The sequence below is a fragment of the Coregonus lavaretus genome (genome assembly GCF_964263955.1).
Source record: "Coregonus lavaretus genome assembly, chromosome: 28".
NCBI classification, from domain to species: domain Eukaryota; kingdom Metazoa; phylum Chordata; class Actinopteri; order Salmoniformes; family Salmonidae; genus Coregonus; species Coregonus lavaretus.
The window spans coordinates 38,601,247-38,621,733 of record NC_140015.1 but is presented as its reverse complement, the minus strand read 5'-3'; the positions used below and the strand labels follow the sequence as shown (position 1 = coordinate 38,621,733).

Below are 20,487 nucleotides of genomic sequence, written 5' to 3'. Positions count from 1 at the left end.
TTTCCCTAACCCTCTCTGTAGCTCCCTAACCCTCTATGTAGCTCTCTAACCCTCTATGTAGCTCCCTATCCCTCTATGTAGCTCCCTAACCCTCCATGTAGCTCCCTAGCCCTCTACGTAGCTCCCTAACCCTCTATGTAGCTCCCTAACCCTCTATGTAGCTCCCCAACCCTCTGTGTAGCTCCCTAAAACCTCTATGTAGCTCCCTAACCCTCTATGTAGCTCCCTAACCCTCTGTGTAGCTCACTAAAACCTCTATGTAGCTCCCTAACCCTCTATGTAGCTCCCTAACCCTCTATGTAGCTCCCTAACCCTTGATGTAGCTCCCTAGCCCTCTATGTAGCTCCCTAACCCTCTATGTAGCTCCCTAACCCTTTATGTAGCTCCCTAACCCTCTATGTAGCTCCCTAACCCTCTGTGTAGCTCCCTAAAACCTCTATGTAGCTCCCTAACCCTCTATGTAGCTCCCTAACCCTCTATGTAGCTCCCTAACCCTTTATGTAGCTCCCTAACCCTCTATGTAGCTCCCTAACCCTTTATGTAGCTCCCTAACACTTTATATAGCTCCCTAACCATATATGTAGCTCCCTAACCCTCTATGTAGCTCCCTAACCCTCTATGTAGCTCCCTAACCCTCTATGTAGCTCCCCAACCCTCTATGTAGCTCCCTAACCCTCTGTGTAGCTCCCTAAAACATCTATGTAGCTCACTAACCCTCTATGTAGATCCCTAACCCTCTGTGTAGCTCCCTAAAACCTCTATGTAGTTCCCTAACCCTCTATGTAGCACCCTAACCCTCTATGTAGCTCCCTAACCCTTTATGTAGCTCCCTAACCCTCTATGTAGCTCCCTAACCCTCTATGTAGCTCCCTAACCCTCTATGTAGCTCCCTAACCCTCTGTGTAGCTCCCTAAAACCTCTACGGAGCTCCCTAACCCTCTATGTAGCTCCCTAACCCTCTATGTAGCTCCCTAACCCTTTATGTAGCTCCCTAACCCTCTATGTAGCTCCCTAACCCTTTATGTAGCTCCCTAACCCTCTATGTAGCTCCCTAACCCTCTATGTAGCTCCCTAGCCCTCTACGTAGCTCCCTAACCCTCTATGTAGCTCCCCAACCCTCTGTGTAGCTCCCTAAAACCTCTATGTAGCTTCCTAACACTCTACATAGCTCCCTAAGCCTCTATGTAGCTCCCTAACCCTCTATGTAGCTCCCTAACCCTCTATGTAGCTCCCTAACCCTCTATTTATCTCCCTAACCTTCTATGTATTTCCCTAACCCTCTATGTAGCTCCCTAACCCTCTATGTAGCTCCCTAACCCTCTATGTAGCTCCCTAGCCCTCTATGTAGCTCCCTATCCCTCTACGTAGCTCCCTAACCCTCTATGTAGCTCCCTAACCCTCTATGTAGCTCCCCAACCCTCTGTGTAGCTCCCTAAAACCTATATGTAGCTCCCTAACCCTCTATGTAGCTCCCTAACCCTCTATGTAGCTCCCTAACCCTCTGTGTAGCTCCCTAAAACCTCTATGTAGCTCCCTAACCCTCTATGTATCTCCCTAACCCTCTATGTAGCTCCCTAACCCTTTATGTAGCTCCCTAACCCTCTATGTAGCTCCCTAACCCTTTATGTAGCTCCCTAACCCTTTATGTAGCTCCCTAACCATATATGTAGCTCCCTAACCCTTTATGTAGCTCCCTAACCCTCTATGTAGCTCCCTAGCCCTCTATGTAGCTCCCAGCCCTCTATGTAGCTCCCTAACCCTCTATGTAGCTCCCTAACCCTCTGTGTAGCTCCCTAAAACATATATGTAGCTCCCTAACCCTCTATGTAGATCCCTAACCCTCTGTGTAGCTCCCTAAAACCTCAATGTAGCTCCCTAACCCTCTATGTAGCTCCCTAACCCTCTATGTAGCTCCCTAACCCTTTATGTAGCTCCCTAACCCTCTATGTAGCTCCCTAACCCTCTGTGTAGCTCCCTAAAACCTCTATGGAGCTCCCTAATCCTCTACGTAGCTCCCTAACCCTTTATGTAGCTCCCTAACCCTCTATGTAGCTCCCTAACCCTTTATGTAGCTCCCTAACCCTCTATGTAGCTCCAAAAACTCTATGTAGCTCCCTAACCCTCTATGTAGCTCCCTAACCCTATATGTAGCTCCCTATCCCTCTATGTAGCTCCCTAACCCTATATGTAGCTCCCTAGCCCTCTATGTAGCTCCCTAATCCTCTATGTAGCTCCCTAGCTCTATATGTAGCTCCCTAACCCTCTATGTAGCTCCCTAAATATCTATGTAGCTCCCTAGACCTCTATGTAGCTCCCTAATCCTCTATGTAGCTCCCTAACCCTCTGTGTAGCTCCCTAATACCTCTATGTAGCTCCCTAACCCTCTATGTAGCTCCCTAACTCTCTATGTAGCTCCCTAACCCTTTATGTAGCTCCCTAACCCTCTATGTAGCTCACTATGTAGCTCCCTAACCCTATATGTAGCTCCCTAGCCCTATATGTAGCTCCCTAACCCTCTATGTAGCTCCCTAGCTCTATATGTAGCTCCCTAACCCTCTATGTAGCTCCCTAACTCTCTATGTAGCTCCCTAGCCCTCTATGTAGCTCCCTAACCCTCTATGTAGCTCCATAGCCCTCTATGTAGCTCCCTAACCTTATATGTAGCTCCCTAACCCTTTATGTAGCTCCCTAACCATCAATGTAGATCCCTAACCCTCTATGTAGCTCCCTAACCCTTTATGTAGCTCCCTATCCCTCTATGTAGCTCCTTAACCTTCTATGTAGCTCCATAGCCCTCTATGTAGATCCCTAACACTCTATGTAGCTCCCTAGCCCTCTATGTAGCTCCCTAACCCTCTATGTAGCTCCTTAACCCTCTATGTAGCTCCCCAACCCTCTGTGTAGCTCCCTAAAACCTCTATGTAGCTTCCTAACCCTCTACGTAGCTCCCTAACCCTCTATGTAGCTCCCTAACCCTCTATGTAGCTCCCTAACCCTCTATTTATCTCCCTAACCTTCTATGTAGCTCCCTAGCCCTCTATGTAGCTCCCTAACCCTATATGTAGCTCCCTAGCCCTCTATGTAGCTCCCTAACCGTCTATGTAGCTCCCTAGCTCTATATGTAGCGCACTAACCCTATATGTAGCTCCCTAGCCCTCTATGTAGCTCCCTAAACCTCTATGTAGCTCCCTAACTCTCTATGTAGCTCCCTAGCCCTCTATGTAGCTCCCTAACCCTCTATGTAGCTCCCTAACCCTCTATGTAGCTCCCTAAACCTCTATGTAGCTCCCTAGACCTCTATGTAGCTCCCTAACCCTCTATGTAGCTCCCTAACCCTCTATGTAGCTCCCTAGCCCTCTACGTAGCTCCCTAACCCTCTATGTAGCTCCCTAGCCCTCTATGTAGCTCCCAGTCCTCTATGTATCTCCCTTGCCCTCTATGTATTTCCCTAACCCTCTATGTAGCTCCTTAACCCTCTATGTAGCTCCCTTGCCCTCTATGTAGCTCCCTACCCTCTATGTAGCTCCCTAACCCTCTTTGTAGCTCCCTAACCCTCTATGTAGCTCCCTTGCCCTCTCCACTAGCCTCTGTGTATGAATAGAAAGTGAGCAGAATGTGTCTCTTACGTGCCTCTCGTCTCTTTGCCCCGTCAAAGCAGCATAAGGAAAATACAAAGGTATTGTATGGTTCCTCTTCTAGTCCTGACCTCCTCCTCTAGTCCCCTGACCTCCTCCTCTAGTCCTGACCTCCTCCTCTAGTCCCCTGACCAACTCCTCTAGTCCTGACCTCCTCCTCTAGTCCCCTGACCTCCTCCTCTAGTCCTGACCTCCTCCTCTAGTCCTGACCTCCTCTTCTAGACCCTTGACCTCCTCCTTTAGTCCTGACCTCCTCCCCAGTCCCCTGACCTCCTCCTCTTGTCCCCTGACCTCTTCCTCTAGTCCTGACCTCATCCTCTAGTCCCCTGACCTCCTTCTGTAGTTCCCTGACCTCCCTCTCTAGTCCTCACCTCCTCCTATAGTCTTGACCTCCTCCTCTAGCCCTGACCTCCTCCTCTAGTCTTGAACTCCTCCTCTAGTCCCCTGACCTCCTCCTCTAGTCTTGACCTCCTCCTCTAGTCCTGACCTCCTCCTCTAGTCCTGACCTCCTCCTCTAGTCATGGCCTCCTCCTCTATTCCTGACCTCATCATCTAGTCCCCTGACCTGCTCCTCTAGTCCTGACATCCTCCTCTAGTCATGGCCTCCTCCTCTATTCCTGACCTCCTCCTCTAGTCCCCTGACCTGCTCCTCTAGTCCTGACCTCATCCTCTAGTCCCCTGACCTCCTCTTCTAGTCCCCTGACATCCTCCTCTAGTCATGACCTCCTCCTCTAGTCCCCTGACCTCCTCCAGTAGTCCCCTGACCTCCTCCTCTAGTCCCCTGACCTCCTCCTCAAGTACCCTGAACTTCTCCTCTAGTCCTGACCTCCTCCTCTAGTCCTGACCTCCTCATCCAGTCCCCTGACCTCCTCCTCCAGTCCCCTGACCTCCTCCTCCAGTCCCCTGACCTCCTCCTCTAGTCCTGACCTCCTCTTGTCCTGACCTCCTCCAGTCCCCTGACCTCCTCCTCCAGTCCCCTGACCTCCTCCTCTAGTCCCCTGACCTCCTCCAGTCCCCTGACCTCCTCCACTAGTCCCCTGACGTCCTCCTCTCACCTCTCTTTTTCTCTCTATTTCTCTACAGTTTGTTTAGTTTTTCAATCGTCTCGTCTGACTGTCTCTTGTTTTATGTGTCTCTGTCTCTCCCAGTATGGGTGTCCGGGTGATGGACACGTCCTGGGTGTCTCGTAAGGGTTCGTCCACCCTGGCCCGTAAGGCCTCGTCCACCCCTCCCAGCGTCCAGGGTCCTGGCTCCCCTGCTGACCACTCCCTCATCCTGGAGCAGCCTGGAGAGCTGGCCCAGTCCCCCTCACCCCCTCCTCCACCTGGGGAAAGGGACCGGATCGGGTAAGTCCCCACCACCACCACCACCATGGAGGATTCCTCCTCTCCACCTTCCTCCCCTCTTCATCATTGTCACCATCATCATCATCTTCACCAGCTCTCCATGACTTGTCTTGAAGTGTTTGTGCGGTTGTTGTTGTTGTTGTTGTTGTTGTTGTTGTGTTGTTGTTGTTTAACTTGTGCTGTTATGTGTCTCACAGACTTCTTAATCTCGTCTCTGCTCATCTCTAACATGATTTGGGGTTCCTTCCTGTTTGCCTATTTCTCCTCATCCTCTATCCCTCCACGTCACCGTTGTTGTTTAGTCTGTTAGCTTTATGTCACTGTGGGAGATTAGAAAGAGGGCCTAGCTAACGCTCCTTCAGTTTTGAGATGGTACACTATGGTTTATAGCCCACATCAAGTTTTCATTAACACTTTATTTGAAGTACAGTGGGGGAAAAAAAGTATTTAGTCAGCCACCAATTGTGCAAGTTCTCCCACTTAAAAAGATGAGAGAGGCCTGTAATTTTCATCATAGGTACACGTCAACTATGACAGACAAATTTAGATTTTTTTTCTCCAGAAAATCACATTGTAGGATTTTTTATGAATATATTTGCAAATTATGGTGGAAAATAAGTATTTGGTCACCTACAAACAAGCAAGATTTCTGGCTCTCACAGACCTGTAACTTCTTCTTTAAGAGGCTCCTCTGTCCTCCACTCGTTACCTGTATTAATGGCACCTGTTTGAACTTGTTATCAGTATAAAAGACACCTGTCCACAACCTCAAACAGTCACACTCCAAACTCCACTATGGCCAAGACCAAAGAGCTGTCAAAGGACACCAGAAACAAAATTGTAGACCTGCACCAGGCTGGGAAGACTGAATCTGCAATAGGTAAGCAGCTTGGTTTGAAGAAATCAACTGTGGGAGCAATTATTAGGAAATGGAAGACATACAAGACCACTGATAATCTCCCTCGATCTGGGGCTCCACGCAAGATCTCACCCCGTGGGGTCAAAATGATCACAAGAACGGTGAGCAAAAATCCCAGAACCACACGGGGGGACCAAGTGAATGACCTGCAGAGAGCTGGAACCAAAGTAACAAAGCTTACCATCAGTAACACACTACGCCGCCAGGGACTCAAATCCTGCAGTGCCAGACGTGTCCCCCTGCTTAAGCCAGTACATGTCCAGGCCCGTCTGAAGTTTGCTAGAGTGCATTTGGATGATCCAGAAGAGGATTGGGAGAATGTCATATGGTCAGATGAAACCAAAATAGAACTTTTTGGTAAAAACTCAACTCGTCGTGTTTGGAGGACAAAGAATGCTGAGTTGCATCCAAAGAACACCATACCTACTGTGAAGCATGGGGGTGGAAACATCATGCTTTGGGGCTGTTTTTCTGCAAAGGGACCAGGACGACTGATCCGTGTAAAGGAAAGAATGAATGGGGCCATGTATCGTGAGATTTTGAGTGAAAACCTCCTTCCATCAGCAAGGGCATTGAAGATGAAACGTGGCTGGGTCTTTCAGCATGACAATGATCCCAAACACACCGCCCGGGCAACGAAGGAGTGGCTTCATAAGAAGCATTTCAAGGTCCTGGAGTGGCCTAGCCAGTCTCCAGATCTCAACCCCATAGAAAATCTTTGGAGGGAGTTGAAAGTCTGTGTTGCCCAGCGACAGCCCCAAAACATCACTGCTCTAGAGGAGATCTGCATGGAGGAATGGGCCAAAATACCAGCAACAGTGTGTGAAAACCTTGTGAAGACTTACAGAAAACGTTTGACCTGTGTCATTGCCAACAAAGGGTATATAACAAAGTATTGAGAAACTTTTGTTATTGACCAAATACTTATTTTCCACCATAATTTGCGAATAAATTCATAAAAAATCCTACAAAGTGATTTTCTGGATTTTCTTTTCTCATTTTGTCTGTCATAGTTGACGTGTACCTATGATGAAAATTACAGGCCTCTCTCATCTTTTTAAGTGGTAGAACTTGCACAATTGGTGGCTGACTAAATACTTTTTCCCCCCAATGTACATACGTATACGTTTTCTTTACTTAAATGTCACATCATATAATTTCACTCCACAAGTCTCTGAGAGCATGTCATTATTCAAACTGATCCCAGTGACGTGGTGTGGCTTGAGTTCAACCTGATCCCAGTGATGTGGCGTGGCTTGAGTTGACCTCTGTTGCCATGGTTACTTTGTTTTCTGCTGACACACACTGAGTGACTTTGACCGTTTTGATTTCTACTCTCATCTTAAGCCGCACCAGTGTTTTAATATAATCCATCCCAGTTAATATCACATTAAAGTGGCAATCTGAGGTTGATACATCAATTTTGTTATTGTTTGAATCCCAGACTGCCCCTTTAATAATGGCTGCATCCATGTGAAATGTTGCTCCTGTGTTGCAGAAAGGCTGTTTATAAGATATGCTTGGTTCTGGCTTGTGACTGGTTTATTCTCCTCCAGCTCTGTTGCTCTTTCAGCCAATGTGATGAAAGGGTTTTGTGTCCATCTCACACTGCACTGGGCTGGCTGAGGGAACTCTATAACATTATAGGTTGAATTTTTTTGCGCAAGTCTTCCATTGACAATGATTTACTCAAAAATCAAGAGTGTATTCATGAAGCGTTTCAGAGTAGAAGTGCTGATGTAGGATCAGTTTAGCCTTTTAGCTCGTAATGAAGATTATTACATGGACAGGGTGGGACCTGATCCCAGATCAGCACTCCTACTACGAGACGCTTTCTGAAACAAACATAAAGGCCAATGTTAGGCTACTACGTACTGTAGAGGTCAAAGGGTCAAAGACAACTGGGGTTATCCTACCTTCTAGTTAGTTAAAGACTGTTTCACCATGACTAGCCTCTTGCAGTGTGAAGACACAACTTGATCCCAGAGGGTTTTACAGGCTCCACAGCAGCCCTGTTTTCTTTCTGTCCCTTCCCTTTGGGAATCCATTTTGCTTTTTGCTTTGCTGTTCTTTCTGCTTGTCGTTTCTCTTCACAAAGCTGACTGCAGTCTGTGTGCTAAGTTTGGTTCACTCCCCGCCGTCCACTTGCCTTCTCCACACCAGAAAACAAAAGCTGATTGTTAAGTTTAGCTCTGGATTAGACACTAACTAACTACCAACCTCACTACCACCACAGTAATCACAACAAGATAACCGTCTAGCACCACCACCACCACCACCACCACCACCACCACCACCACCACCTGTCTCCCTCCCTCTGTTCAACTACAGCTCTTTCTTCTTTGTGCTGTTCTGTTGTTTATATATCTACAGCTCAGACGACGTGTCGCCCAATCGGCCGGACTCCTCTCATTTCTACCCTCCCCCCGGGCCAGGGGAGGAGCGGCTGCCCCCTCCCTACCCCACCTCCACCCTACCCCATCCCGCCCCCCACCACTTCTACCCCCACCCCAAAATCCTACCCTGCGCACGCCCCGTGGCCCCAGGGCCAGAGTCCCAGCCCCCCGGCTCCCCTCCTCTCCCGCTGCGCTGGTCTGGCTTCACCCCCCCTCTCCCACCTCCCACCTCCTCCTCTTCCTCCTCCTCTTCCTCGCTCGACATCAACTCGAACCCCAAACCCAGCTGCCTGCATTTCCCCTCCAAACACGCACTCCCGCACGGCCACCCGCTGCCAGGTGACATGTCGCTGCCGCCGCATGCTCCCCCGCCCCCCGATATGGGTAAGGCCTCGCCCCTCTACATGAAAACCCCCCTGGTACTGGCCCGTCATGACCTGTCCCTGGGCATGAGCATGGGCAACCCCCCTAGCCTGCTGTCATCCGCCCCCCCGCTGTGGGCTACCTGTCCCTGTGCCAGAGAGAGAGGACTCCCCAGGCTGACTAGGTAAATACAATGCCTGCCTGCCTGCCTGCCTGCCCTGCGCACTGCGCCTGCCCTGCCAACCTACTGCCTGCCTGCCTGCCCTGACACTGAGACAGACATACAGACAGGCGAACAGATGCAGGCGGGTATGGATACACCACCCACTACACCACAGAGAGAGAGAGAGCAGAGAGAGAGCAGAGAGAGAAAGCCTACCAGCTTTTTTCCCCAGGTGGCCAAATGTCCTGTCCATGTCCTTTATCTTGCTGACTCATATTTTTGTGTTTTTGCTGGTCTCCAATCCCATATCTCAGAATCTGTAACATTCATGTTGCCGGGGGATGTCTCTCCAGGGGGTTGCCTAGCAACTGAGGATGTTACTGCCTTTTGCAGAGAGCGCAGTAGAGGCTGGTGTAGAATAGAAAATAAATAAATACATGAATAACACTGCATATGGTTTTCTACAAGCATATTAATGTATTACTAATGTAGTTTACTAAATCGTAGCGAAAGTTTTCCTGGTCAACTGATACACAACTTTTGGAGATTCCAAACTCATAATTGTTTACTATATCAAGTCAATCAAAAACCAGGAAGTCAATCAGAAGACCAGGAAATCAATCAGAAGATCAGGAAGGCAATCAGAAGACCAGGAAGTCAATCAGAAAACTAGGAAGTAAATCACAAGACCAGGAAATCAATCAGAAGACCAGGAAGTCAATCAGAAGATCAGGATGTCAATCAGAAGATTAGGAAGTCAATCAGAAAATCAGGAAGTAAATCATAAGACCAGGAAGTCAATCAGAAGACCAGAGCTGTGTTCGAATACCCATACTAACATACTGTATACTACATACTTAATGAGTATATACTACATACTATATACTATTAGTTCATTTTAGTATACTGTAAACGAACGGTATCCTTTCAGTTGAGCGTACTAGCGCTTCACCTGTCTAGCGGAAGTTGATGCTGTTGCTATGCAACCTCTTGCTAGCTTGTTAGCATAACAAATGACTAGTTAGACATTTTACGATTTCGGGTGTGTTCGTAAATTCAATCTGGAGTGCCAGAGTGCGCTCAGAGTGCGCAAATCCAGAGCGTTGTCACACTGGATGCTCTGACGAGGAGTAGGGTTGATCCGAGCCTTCTGACCTCACAACGGCAGTCAAGCACCCAAGCTAACTGGCTAACGTTGGCTAGCTTGCTAGCTACTTCCAGACACAAATGAGAGAACACCTCACTCTGACCATTTTACTCGCCCTAGCAGAGCTGGTTAGGCTGTTTATATGTTATCCAGAGCATTGGTGACTGTAACTGTGCTGCTGGCAACAATTTAATTACAATTGTTTTGCCAATGTTCAACGGGTGTTGAGCATTCATAAATCCATCAGTTATTCTGCGCTCTGGCACACTCAGACGAGAGTGCTATGAAATCAGAGTTGATAGCCAGAATTAACAATGTCCATTGAGAACGCACAACGAATATACCACTTAGCTAAGAATGACGTGAATAATCAAGTCAATAAACGTTGGGTAGTTAGTTAGATAGCATATAGTTAATATACTGCCTGGCAAGTTTGATGTATTAGTAGCCAACTAACGTTAGGTAACTAGCTAACATACCGGTACATACTGCTGTAATGCTATGCGGTTTGTAAGGATAGCGTAGCTAACAAATTGTCAGCCAACATAATGTGTAACGTAACTTATTTGAAAAGTCATTCCTCAACATTTTCTTCAACATTATTAGTTAAAGCAATGAATTTGTATCTGTTCACGTCGGACTTCGGCTGCATATTTTCCGCCATTTTCTTCAAATCTGAAAACGTTGTGAAGCCTCGTCCATTTTCGGAAGAATTGCATAATGGCCATACTAACTACTATATCCATACTATGACCAATAAGCATACTACATACTCAATTTACGTCACAAATAGCACGGTTAGTGCGGTTAGTATGAGTATTCGAACACTGCTCAGGATTTATTTCTGGGGAATAGAAGACCCACATCTTGTGCTCAAGTGATGTCTCTTGGGATCCACAGTCACCATCCAATGACCTGGGAATGGGGAGTTCAGGCTCAGCAATCCACAGTCACCATCCAATGACCTGGGAATGGGGAGTTCAGGCTCAGCAATCCACAGTCACCATCCAATGACCTGGGAATGGGGAGTTCAGGCTCAGCAATCCACAGTCACCATCCAATGACCTGGGAATGGGGAGTTCAGGCTCAGCAATCCACAGTCACCATCCAATGACCTGGGAATGGGGAGTTCAGGCTCAGCAATCCACAGTCACCATCCAATGACCTGGGAATGGGGAGTTCAGGCTCAGCAATCCACAGTCACCATCCAATGACCTGGGAATGGGGAGTTCAGGCTCAGCAATCCACAGTCACCATCCAATGACCTGGGAATGGGGAGTTCAGGCTCAGCAATCCACAGTTACCATCCAATGACCTGGGAATGGGGAGTTCAGGCTCAGCAATCCACAGTCACCATCCAATGACCTGGGAGTGGGGAGTTCAGGCTCAGCAATCCACAGTCACCATCCTGTCCTCCAAATACAGCAGCACACCTATAACAGGACTATATTGCACAACAGATTATATTTCAAGACTCTCAGCTAGAACCCTGGCGGTTGAAAGAATTTCACAATTTAACACAACTATTCTATAACAGCACTATTTAATAATAGCACTATTCTATAACAGCACTATTTCATAATATAACTATTATATAAAAATACTATTTCATAATATAACTATTCTATAACAGGACTATTTCATAATAGCACTATTCTATAAAAATACTATTTAATAATAGCACTATTCTATAACAGGACTATTTCATAATATAACTATTCTGTAAAAATACTATTTAATAACAGCACTATTCTATAACAGGACTATTTTGTAATAGAACTATTCTATAAAAATACTATTTAATAATATAACTATTCTGTAACAGGACTATTTCATAATAGCACTATTCTATAACAGGACTATTTAATAATAGCACTATTCTATAAAATACTATTTAATAATATAACTATTCCTTAACATGACTATTTCATAATATAACTATTCTATAACAGGACTATTTCATAATAACACTATTCTATAACATGACTATTTCATAATATAACTATTCTATAACAGGACTATTTCATAATAACACTATTCTATAACATGACTATTTCAAGACTTCTGTATAGCAGGTAGACTAACCTGGCTGTTGACTTGAATTTCCCCCTTCTCTGTTTCTGGCAGTTTCTCTCCAATCTCCAAAATCAAATCAAATCAAATTGTATTTGTATTCGATGTGCCGAGGTACCAGGTATTTTAGGTAGATATGTACATGAAGGCAGGGTAAAGTGATTAGGCATCAGGATAGATAATAATAAGGTATTTGAGGTAGCTATGTACATGAAGATAGGGTAAAGTGATTAGGCATCAGGATAGATAATAATAAGGTATTTGAGGTAGCTATGTACATGAAGATAGGGTAAAGTGATTGGGCATCAGGATAGATAATAATAAGGTATTTGAGGTAGATATGTACATGAAGGCAGGGTAAAGTGACTGGGCATCAGGATAGATAATAATAAGGTATTTGAGGTAGATATGTACATGAAGGCAGGGTAAAGTGACTGGGCATCAGGATAGATAATAATAAGGTATTTGAGGTAGATATGTACATGAAGGCAGGGTAAAGTGACTGGGCATCAGGATAGATAATAATAAGGTATTTGAGGTAGATATGTACATGAAGGCAGGGTAAAGTGACTGGGCATCAGGATAGATAATAATAAGGTATTTGAGGTAGATATGTACATGAAGGCAGGGTAAAGTGACTGGGCATCAGGATAGATAATAATAAGGTATTTGAGGTAGATATGTACATGAAGGCAGGGTAAAGTGACTAGGCATCAGGATAGATAATAATAAGAGTAAAATAAAGAACAGAGTAGCAGCAGCATGTGATGAGTGTAATAGTGTGTGTGTATGTGTGTTTGTGTTGTGTCAGTATGTGTGTGTGTGTTATGTGTGTGTGTGTGTGTGTGTGCATATGTAATGTATGTGAATGTGTGTGGGTTTTGTGTGGGAGTGGCAATGGAGAGTGTGAGTGTGTATATATAGTCTAGTGAGTGTGCATCAGGTCAGTGCAGATAGTTTGGGTAACCATTCCAGTAGAGTCGACACCACTAGACATGGCAGGGCATCAGGAACCATTATACCAATTATATGTCATAGTCTCAAATGGCACCCTATTCCCTACACAGTGCACTACTTTGGACAAGGGGACATAGAGCTCTGGTCAAAAGTAGTGCACTATATTGTGAATAGGGTGCCATTTGGGACGTAAACTATGTCAGTGTTTCAGAAGCAGCCTGGACGTTCCCTTCCCCCTCCATGACTCCTCATTCACACACACCCCTATACTTTTCACACTGACGGTCTCTAGTGACCCCTATACTGTTCACACTGGCAGCCTCTAGTGACCCCTATACCCTCTGAAGTACACACTCTCTAGTGACTCCTATACCCTCTAAAGTACACACTCTCTAGTGATATAGGTGTTGAAGGCCTGATATGATGGGAGCTAGCTATTATTATAATTACCAGTCAGTAACTGCAGCAACACAACGATCCAGATACTATTTAATTAATTAATTAATTAATTAATTAATTAATTAGTCATTTAGCAGACGCTCTTATCCAGAGCGACTTACAGGAGCAATTAGGGTTAAGTGCCTTGCTCAAGGGCACATCGACAGATTTTTCACCTAGTCGGTTTGGGGATTAGAACCAGCGACCTTTCGGTTACTGGCACAACGCTCTTAACCACTAAGCTACCTGCCGCCCTAGGTAGGTTAGTAGGTTGGAGACCACTGACATTGATTATGGTTATATGATGATGATGATGATGATGATGATGATGATGATGACAGTTAAGAACGGCTCCCTTGTGAAAGAGACCTTGGTCTCAATGGTCCCTGTTAAAATAAAGGTCAAATAAATGAAGAAGAAGGACATTTATGTAGCGATTATGCTACAATGTAGTTTGACATCTATCTATAAGTGGACAGTGAAAGCAGACACAGCAGAACACTAACATCCTCTCTCCTTCACCAGTACACTAAGGAGTAAGGAGAGCTCTCCAGTGATTGGTCACAAGGGGGTGCAGGTGGCAGGTCCGATGGTGCCCCCTGGTGTTGGCCAGCAGAGCTGCAGCCAGTCGCCCCACTCCACAGAACACAGCCCACACACCCTGCGCAAAGGTCAGCGGTTCAACATCACAGTCGGATCAATATCTTTGGATTATTTTCGTTTTACCTATACAGCAAATGTATGATTATTTAATTTTTTTTGAAGGATCCAGATTAAGTCTGTTCTTAGATTAAGCCCTAAACACGTTCCATGGAGATTCTCCATTCAGCATGATTTTTTTTTGCCCAGGAGTAGGCTTAATGTAATATACATGTCTAATCGAATTTGTTTGTTATCAAAATGTTGATATCAATTTGTTTTACTGTATAAAGCTGGGGTTGGAACCAAAATTATTTTCCAAACGTTTTGTTCTGAACAGAACCATTATTTTTTTCGTTCCGTTCCACTGTTCTGACCAGCAAAATAAAGTTCTGAACTGCTTCGAACAAAAAAAAAGTTACGGTTTATATTGTTAATTTCTGTTCCTTTTTACATTTAGCTCAACATTAAATGACTTCACCAATCAGTGCGGATAGAGAAGCTTGCTGTAGAGCGAGTAAGTGATTTAATCTGTATAGGAAAGTCGTTAAGAGCAAATTGTATTTTGCCGTAACAGCATGGTTTATTACATTTACATTTACGTCATTTAGCAGACGCTCTTATCCAGATCGACTTTAATCATAATGAAAGACAAGCACGCACACTGTGCTGCCAGTCAGTGTAGGGCGCAAGATGCAACTGAAATGTTGAGGGTGAGGAGAGAGCGAGAGATGATGGATGAAGCTTGCCTTGAAGCGCTGGCCATCTTGTTATGACATGCATTATCTGAATTGGGCTCACAGAATTATGCAGACAGAGGAGAGGCTTCTATGGAAGAACTTTGAATGCCTTTGAACTTCAGAGTTGTTTTAACTTTGGAACAGAGCAAACTTTAGCTAGCTAGCTAACAAGCTTGTTTGTGCAGAGCAGCACTAGAATTAAAACACATCTTACCTTTTTGTAATTAATAAATCCAATGTGAAACGTGATAACTATAGTATCCTTAACTAGCATTGAAAAAGTCAATCAATTATTCTCTAATTAAACATCTCTCCTTAATTTCTGAATTACACTTGTAACATGGTCAGTAGGCTACAGTAACCTATGCTTCAGAGGGGGAGGGGCAGGTAGCCTACACACGCACACCCACTGGCAGAGATTCCTAGCTGGCAGGCAGAAGCTGGAAGAAGTTTCTGAGTGACAGAGTGAGGTCTTTGCATAGGCGCTTTGTTGCGATTTTTGTGGGACTGGGAAAAAATACCTGGAATGTAAAATAACTTTATTAACCGGTTCCCATGCTTTTAAAATACCGGTTCTGTTCCGGAACAGTATAGGTCACTTTTGTTTTCGGTTCGGGTTCTGTTCCTCTAATAATTTTGTTGTTTTCCGGTTTTCGGCTGTGTTCCCTGAACCAGTTCCAACCCCTGGTATAAAGGTAGGCTTAGTTTTAGATGTGTTCATTTACTTTAGATATTCATGTTAATGTTAACTCTCTTCTTCTCTGTCTCCAGGCTCTAAGAAGCTGGCCCCTGTCCCTCCAAAGGTTCCAGCTGGATACGGCCAGTCGGGTGGTTCTGGTGGGATTTCGGACCAGTCCACAGGTCAGCCGTCACCGGTCAGCCTGTCCCCCACCCCTCCCAGCACCCCCTCCCCCTATGGACTGGCCGGTCCCCCACAGGCCCCTGGAGGACTAGGGGCCTCCTCCCCCGGTCAGACCCCTCTCTGTGGCTCCCTGGGGTCCCTGGGGTCCCTGTCCTCCCCCCCTTCTCTGACCGGCACGCTGGGCAAGTCTCGGCCCACCCCTAAGCCCCGCCAGAGGCCCAGCCTTCCCCCTCCTCAGCCGCCCACCGTCCCTCCGCCGGGGGCCACCCCTGTTGGCCCTGGGCCCCTGGAGCAGGGCATCCTGGACAGACTGTCCCCCGGGGAGAGCATGTCCACAGGTAAACAACATGATGATCACGTAACCACGGCAACGACACCACCACCCCCGCCCCAACCATCACAGGTGGGGTCAGGGACGATGCAGCCGCGTCCCACTCTCAGACTGGCTGTGGCACTGTCCAATGGAGACGGTGGACAGGTGTAGCTAGTAGGACTAGGGAAATCAGGATCCTATCGCTACTGACTCACCCATTCTATAAAATAATGTATTATTGAATAACGGTGGCCTTTATTTAGTCAGACAGACGCAGTGGTCTGAGAAGAACAATATGCTGTAAATATTAGGATTTTGTTGCACATTGTAGAGAGGAAACCACAGTATGTATCCATTGCTTGGGTTATGTGCTGATGTTTCTAAGTATTGTGAGGAAACATCAGGGAAGCATAGCGATGTCCTGCTTGTATGGAAGTTTCCATTAGATTCATCATGTGCTTCCTCTCTGTTTATCCCTCATACAGTACGCCAGAGCTAGGTAGGTCCCAGGCTACAAGCATAGAAATAGAATGACTAGAACAGACAAACCCCCTCAGACCACGGCAATTTGACAGTGTACTCATGGGTACATTCAGTTCACGGGTTGCGCCTACGTCACTTGGTCGTGTTGTGCTGTGCGTTGTTATGAACGTTCTATGAACGCCTCAGCCATTGTGGTGCTTGAAAGTGGAGTGATGCCCAGTCATTCTGAACGGAGGCTAATGACTGTTTCGTCGAAAGTACACTATAGATTACACTATAGTGGCCTGGAAATATGACGACATTGCTCAAGTCATCAAATAATTAGTAGGAAACAACTTTGCCATCATTATGATGTCATCAAATTCACTTTAGAGAGATGATAATATTGCCATTTGCTATCAAAGTTCGTCAAACATTTCTAGCAATGCTAACGTTAGCTAGCTAAAATCCAGGACTGTCCCTCAATCTTCAATCTGGCTACATCACAATGATAAGAAAAGGTTTTCCTACTAATAGCTTGTCTCCTTTTTAAATATCATTGGGTTTCCAAGCCAGTATAATGGACTTTAGACTAAATCTTCATCAGTGCCCATTGACAATGCATTGAGTAAAACCTTTAGTCGGGCACCAGGGCTCAAGAAAATCTTCCTAACAAAATTGGGACGCAACGTGCAATCCATGAATATAGCCGACATTGTTCCATTCATCATGGAATGTTGACTTGAAAAAGGAATGTCTGTTCTAGTCATTCTATGCTTACTTCAACAACAAGTCCACTCTCTCAGGACAAACATGGCTTATTCTAGGCTGGTCCCAGACCTGTTTGTGCTCTTGCCAACCCCATTGCACATTGTCAAGCGATTCCATAAGGAGTTGGCAAGAGAGCAGAAACAAGGCTTATTGAAGAAGTGGTCACTCAGATAGGCTTACTTCTTGTCTGATGTCATAATTATGATCTGAGGTGTTCCATAGAAATCTAATTGTAATATTCTATGAGGTTCTCTGTTCTATCTGTCAGTATCAAGTATCAGTACCAGTCATTCTCTCTGTGTCCCTGTGTTCTATTCATGATTCTCTTGTTCCCCTGCTCTGCTCTACCTGCTACTATGTTGTGTACCAGCCGTGTGAGGCCTGGGGAGTCAGTGTGGTGTGGGCTAAGTGTGAGGGGGACTTTTAGGGTAAGCCAGATCTGACCCCGCCCGCAACGTTATCATACTACGCTCCATCTCTCACCGCTCCGCCCGCCTCGCCCGGAGCTGTGGCTGCCTCTGGGTTCTCCTGCAGCCTGCTTCAAACATACATACATACTGTACATCCTGTACCTGTTAGCTAAACAGCTAGCTATCAGCCATCCATGCTAACGCTAGGTAATTTCCCCATTCTGTTGGTGTTACAGTATCAGCCATGCCAACGCTAGCTAGCTGCCCCATTCTGTTGGTGTTACAGTATTAGCCATGCTAACGCTAGCTAGCTGCCCCATTCTGTTGGTGTTTACAGTATCAACCATGCTAACGCTAGCTGTCCCATTCTGTTGGTGTTGCAATATCAGCCATTCAAATGCTAGCTAGCTGCCCCACCCTGTTGGTGTTACTGTATCAGCCATGCTAATGCTAGCTAGCTGTCCCACTCTGTTGGTGTTACAGTATCAGCCATGCTAACGCTAGCTAGCTGTCCCATTCTGTTGGTGTTACTGTATCAGCCATGCTAACGCTAGCTAGCTGTCCCATTCTGTTGGTGTTACTGTATCAGCCATGCTAACGCTAGCTAGTTGTCCCATTCTGTTGGTGTTACTGTAGTCGGCATGCTGTTGTTCAGACTGTACGTACTGTATGCATGGCTTACAGACTTCCCAGAGCGCACCACGTACACTGCAGCGCTCACCATTGCAGATGCCGCCACTTCCTCCGAAGGTCCATCTTTAACGCTTTGCCCCTTTTTCCCCATCCCCATGCCAACAAACATCGCCCCTGCTACAGGACAGGTGTGTGGGCTCACAGGTAACCCCCAGGTGACCCCCAGGTGACCCCCATCCCAGACCCATGGCTTCAGGACAGACCCATTGTTTTACTGCTTTCCTTCTGACAGCATCGCCTCCTGCTCAGTGCTCCATCTGTTTTGATGCTTTCCCTCTGACAGCATCGCCTCCGGCTCAGTGCTCCATCTGTTTTACTGCTTTCCCTCTGACAGCATCGCCTCCTGCTCAGTGCTCCATCTGTTTTACTGCTTTCCCTCTCACAGCATCGCCTCCTGCTCAGTGCTCCATCTGTTTTAATGCTTTCCCTCTGACAGCATCGCCTCCTGCTCAGTGCTCCATCTGTTTTACTGCTCTCCCTCTGACAGCATCGCCTCCTGCTCAGTGCTCCATCTGTTTTACTGCTTTCCCTCTGACAGCATCGCCTCCTGCTCAGTGCTCCATCTGTTTTACTGCTCTCTCTCTGACAGCATCGCCTCCTGCACAGTGCTCCATCTGTTTTACTGCTCTCCCTCTGACAGCATCGCCTCCTGCTCAGTGCTCCATCTGTTTTACTGCTCTCCCTCTGACAGCATCGCCTCCTGCTCCATCTCATTCTGACACAGTGGAAGACGGTCATCATTCTCTGGGTATTATTGATGTCCAGCAGCTGCAGCAATACCTCAGCAAATTACCAAACAAGTAGACTAATTCCCTCACACGTAGAGATTCTTCCCGTTGTTAATTCAAGCTCGATGTCTTTGGTGCCCATCTTTCACAGAGTTTCAATCCACACACATCTTGTTGCCTCTGTGGTCAATACAGTAATCTGGTCATTGTTGTAAACGTGTTTAACGTTTTGTGTCATTGTGAAATAATTTTGGAAACTTGTTTTTTGGGCAGCAGCACAAAGGACCTGTGTCCTGTTATAGACCTAGCTTCTCCAGAGGTCTCTGGTGTTATTACTACTAGACCAGTAACACAGTATGACTACCTCCCTGTGTAGAATGTGTCAGAGACCAACATAGTTACCTGCTGCTGCTTTCTTCAAACAACAACAACAACAACACAATGCTGTTTTTTCAGACTCAAAAAACTGAATTTCCTTTCTGCTTTCTTCCTTTTTTACACACCATCATCACCACCATCATCACCACCATCATTACCATACGCCTTCTTCTTCTTCTTCATCCTCCTCCTCCTCCTCCTCCTCCTCCTCCTCCTTCTCCTCCTCCTCCTCCTACCCTTCATCTTCCTCCTCTTCCTCCTCCTCCTCCTCCTCCTCCTCCTCCTCCTTCTCTTCCTCATCTTCCTCCTCCTCCTCTTTCTCCTCCTCTTCTTCCCTCCTCTTCCTCCTCCTCCTCCTCCTCCTCCTCATCTTCCTCCTCCTCATCTTCCTCCTCCTCCTCCTCTTCCTCCTCCTCCTCCTCTTCCTCCTCCTCCTCCTCCTCTTCCTCCTCCTCCTCCTCCTCTTCCTCCTCCTCCTCCTACCCTTCCTCTTCCTCCTCTTCCTCCTCCTCCTCCTCTTCCTCTTCCCCTTCCTCTTCCTCCACTTCCTCCTCTTCATGCTTCTCTTCAACACCACCACCTCCGCCACGACACCATAATAATCACTTTCCACCCCTGTCGCCACGCCCACCATGCCAACCCGCTAACCATGCCATCATTAGATTACTTCAATTATGAAATCCCCTCCATCAATGTGAACCTGGACAGCCTCATCGATGAGTTCAGCGGTGCTGCCCCCTGCAGGCGCTATGGAGCGGTGACATACTCTCCTCCCCCAGGGGGAGACGATAACCCCGACCACGACCCCTACGCCGTGCCTGAGGAGGACGAACCCCAGGACACCACCTTATGACATAATTACCCTGAGACAGCCCTATGATGTGACATCATCAGAGCTCGCCCAGAACTCGGACGTGCCCCGGGAAGGCAAGGCAAGGCTGGCACCATGGCGCTCCATCATACAGCTAGCTAGCTGTACACACTGTAAGACTGTAACGCTCGCTCACACCGCACTGCCACGATGCTCCCAGACAAAACAAACGAACACACAAAC

At 46.6% G+C, this 20,487-nt stretch overlaps 1 protein-coding gene across 1 annotated transcript in view; it reads left to right on the top strand.

Annotated features, from left to right (window-relative positions):
- LOC311104505 (rho GTPase-activating protein 44-like) overlaps positions 1-20,286 on the top strand; it is a gene marked incomplete at both ends in the record, with an annotated part of 63,756 nt that extends 43,470 nt beyond the window's left edge. The window contains 6 exons of the mRNA XM_084146362.1: positions 3,656-3,676; positions 4,784-4,981; positions 8,274-8,843; positions 13,963-14,108; positions 15,588-16,016; positions 20,096-20,286. Of these exons, the coding sequence (XP_084002488.1) occupies positions 3,656-3,676; positions 4,784-4,981; positions 8,274-8,843; positions 13,963-14,108; positions 15,588-16,016; positions 20,096-20,286 (1,555 nt within the window). The remainder of the gene's footprint in view (positions 1-3,655; positions 3,677-4,783; positions 4,982-8,273; positions 8,844-13,962; positions 14,109-15,587; positions 16,017-20,095) is intronic.
- Between the last annotated feature and the right edge of the window lie 201 nt (positions 20,287-20,487).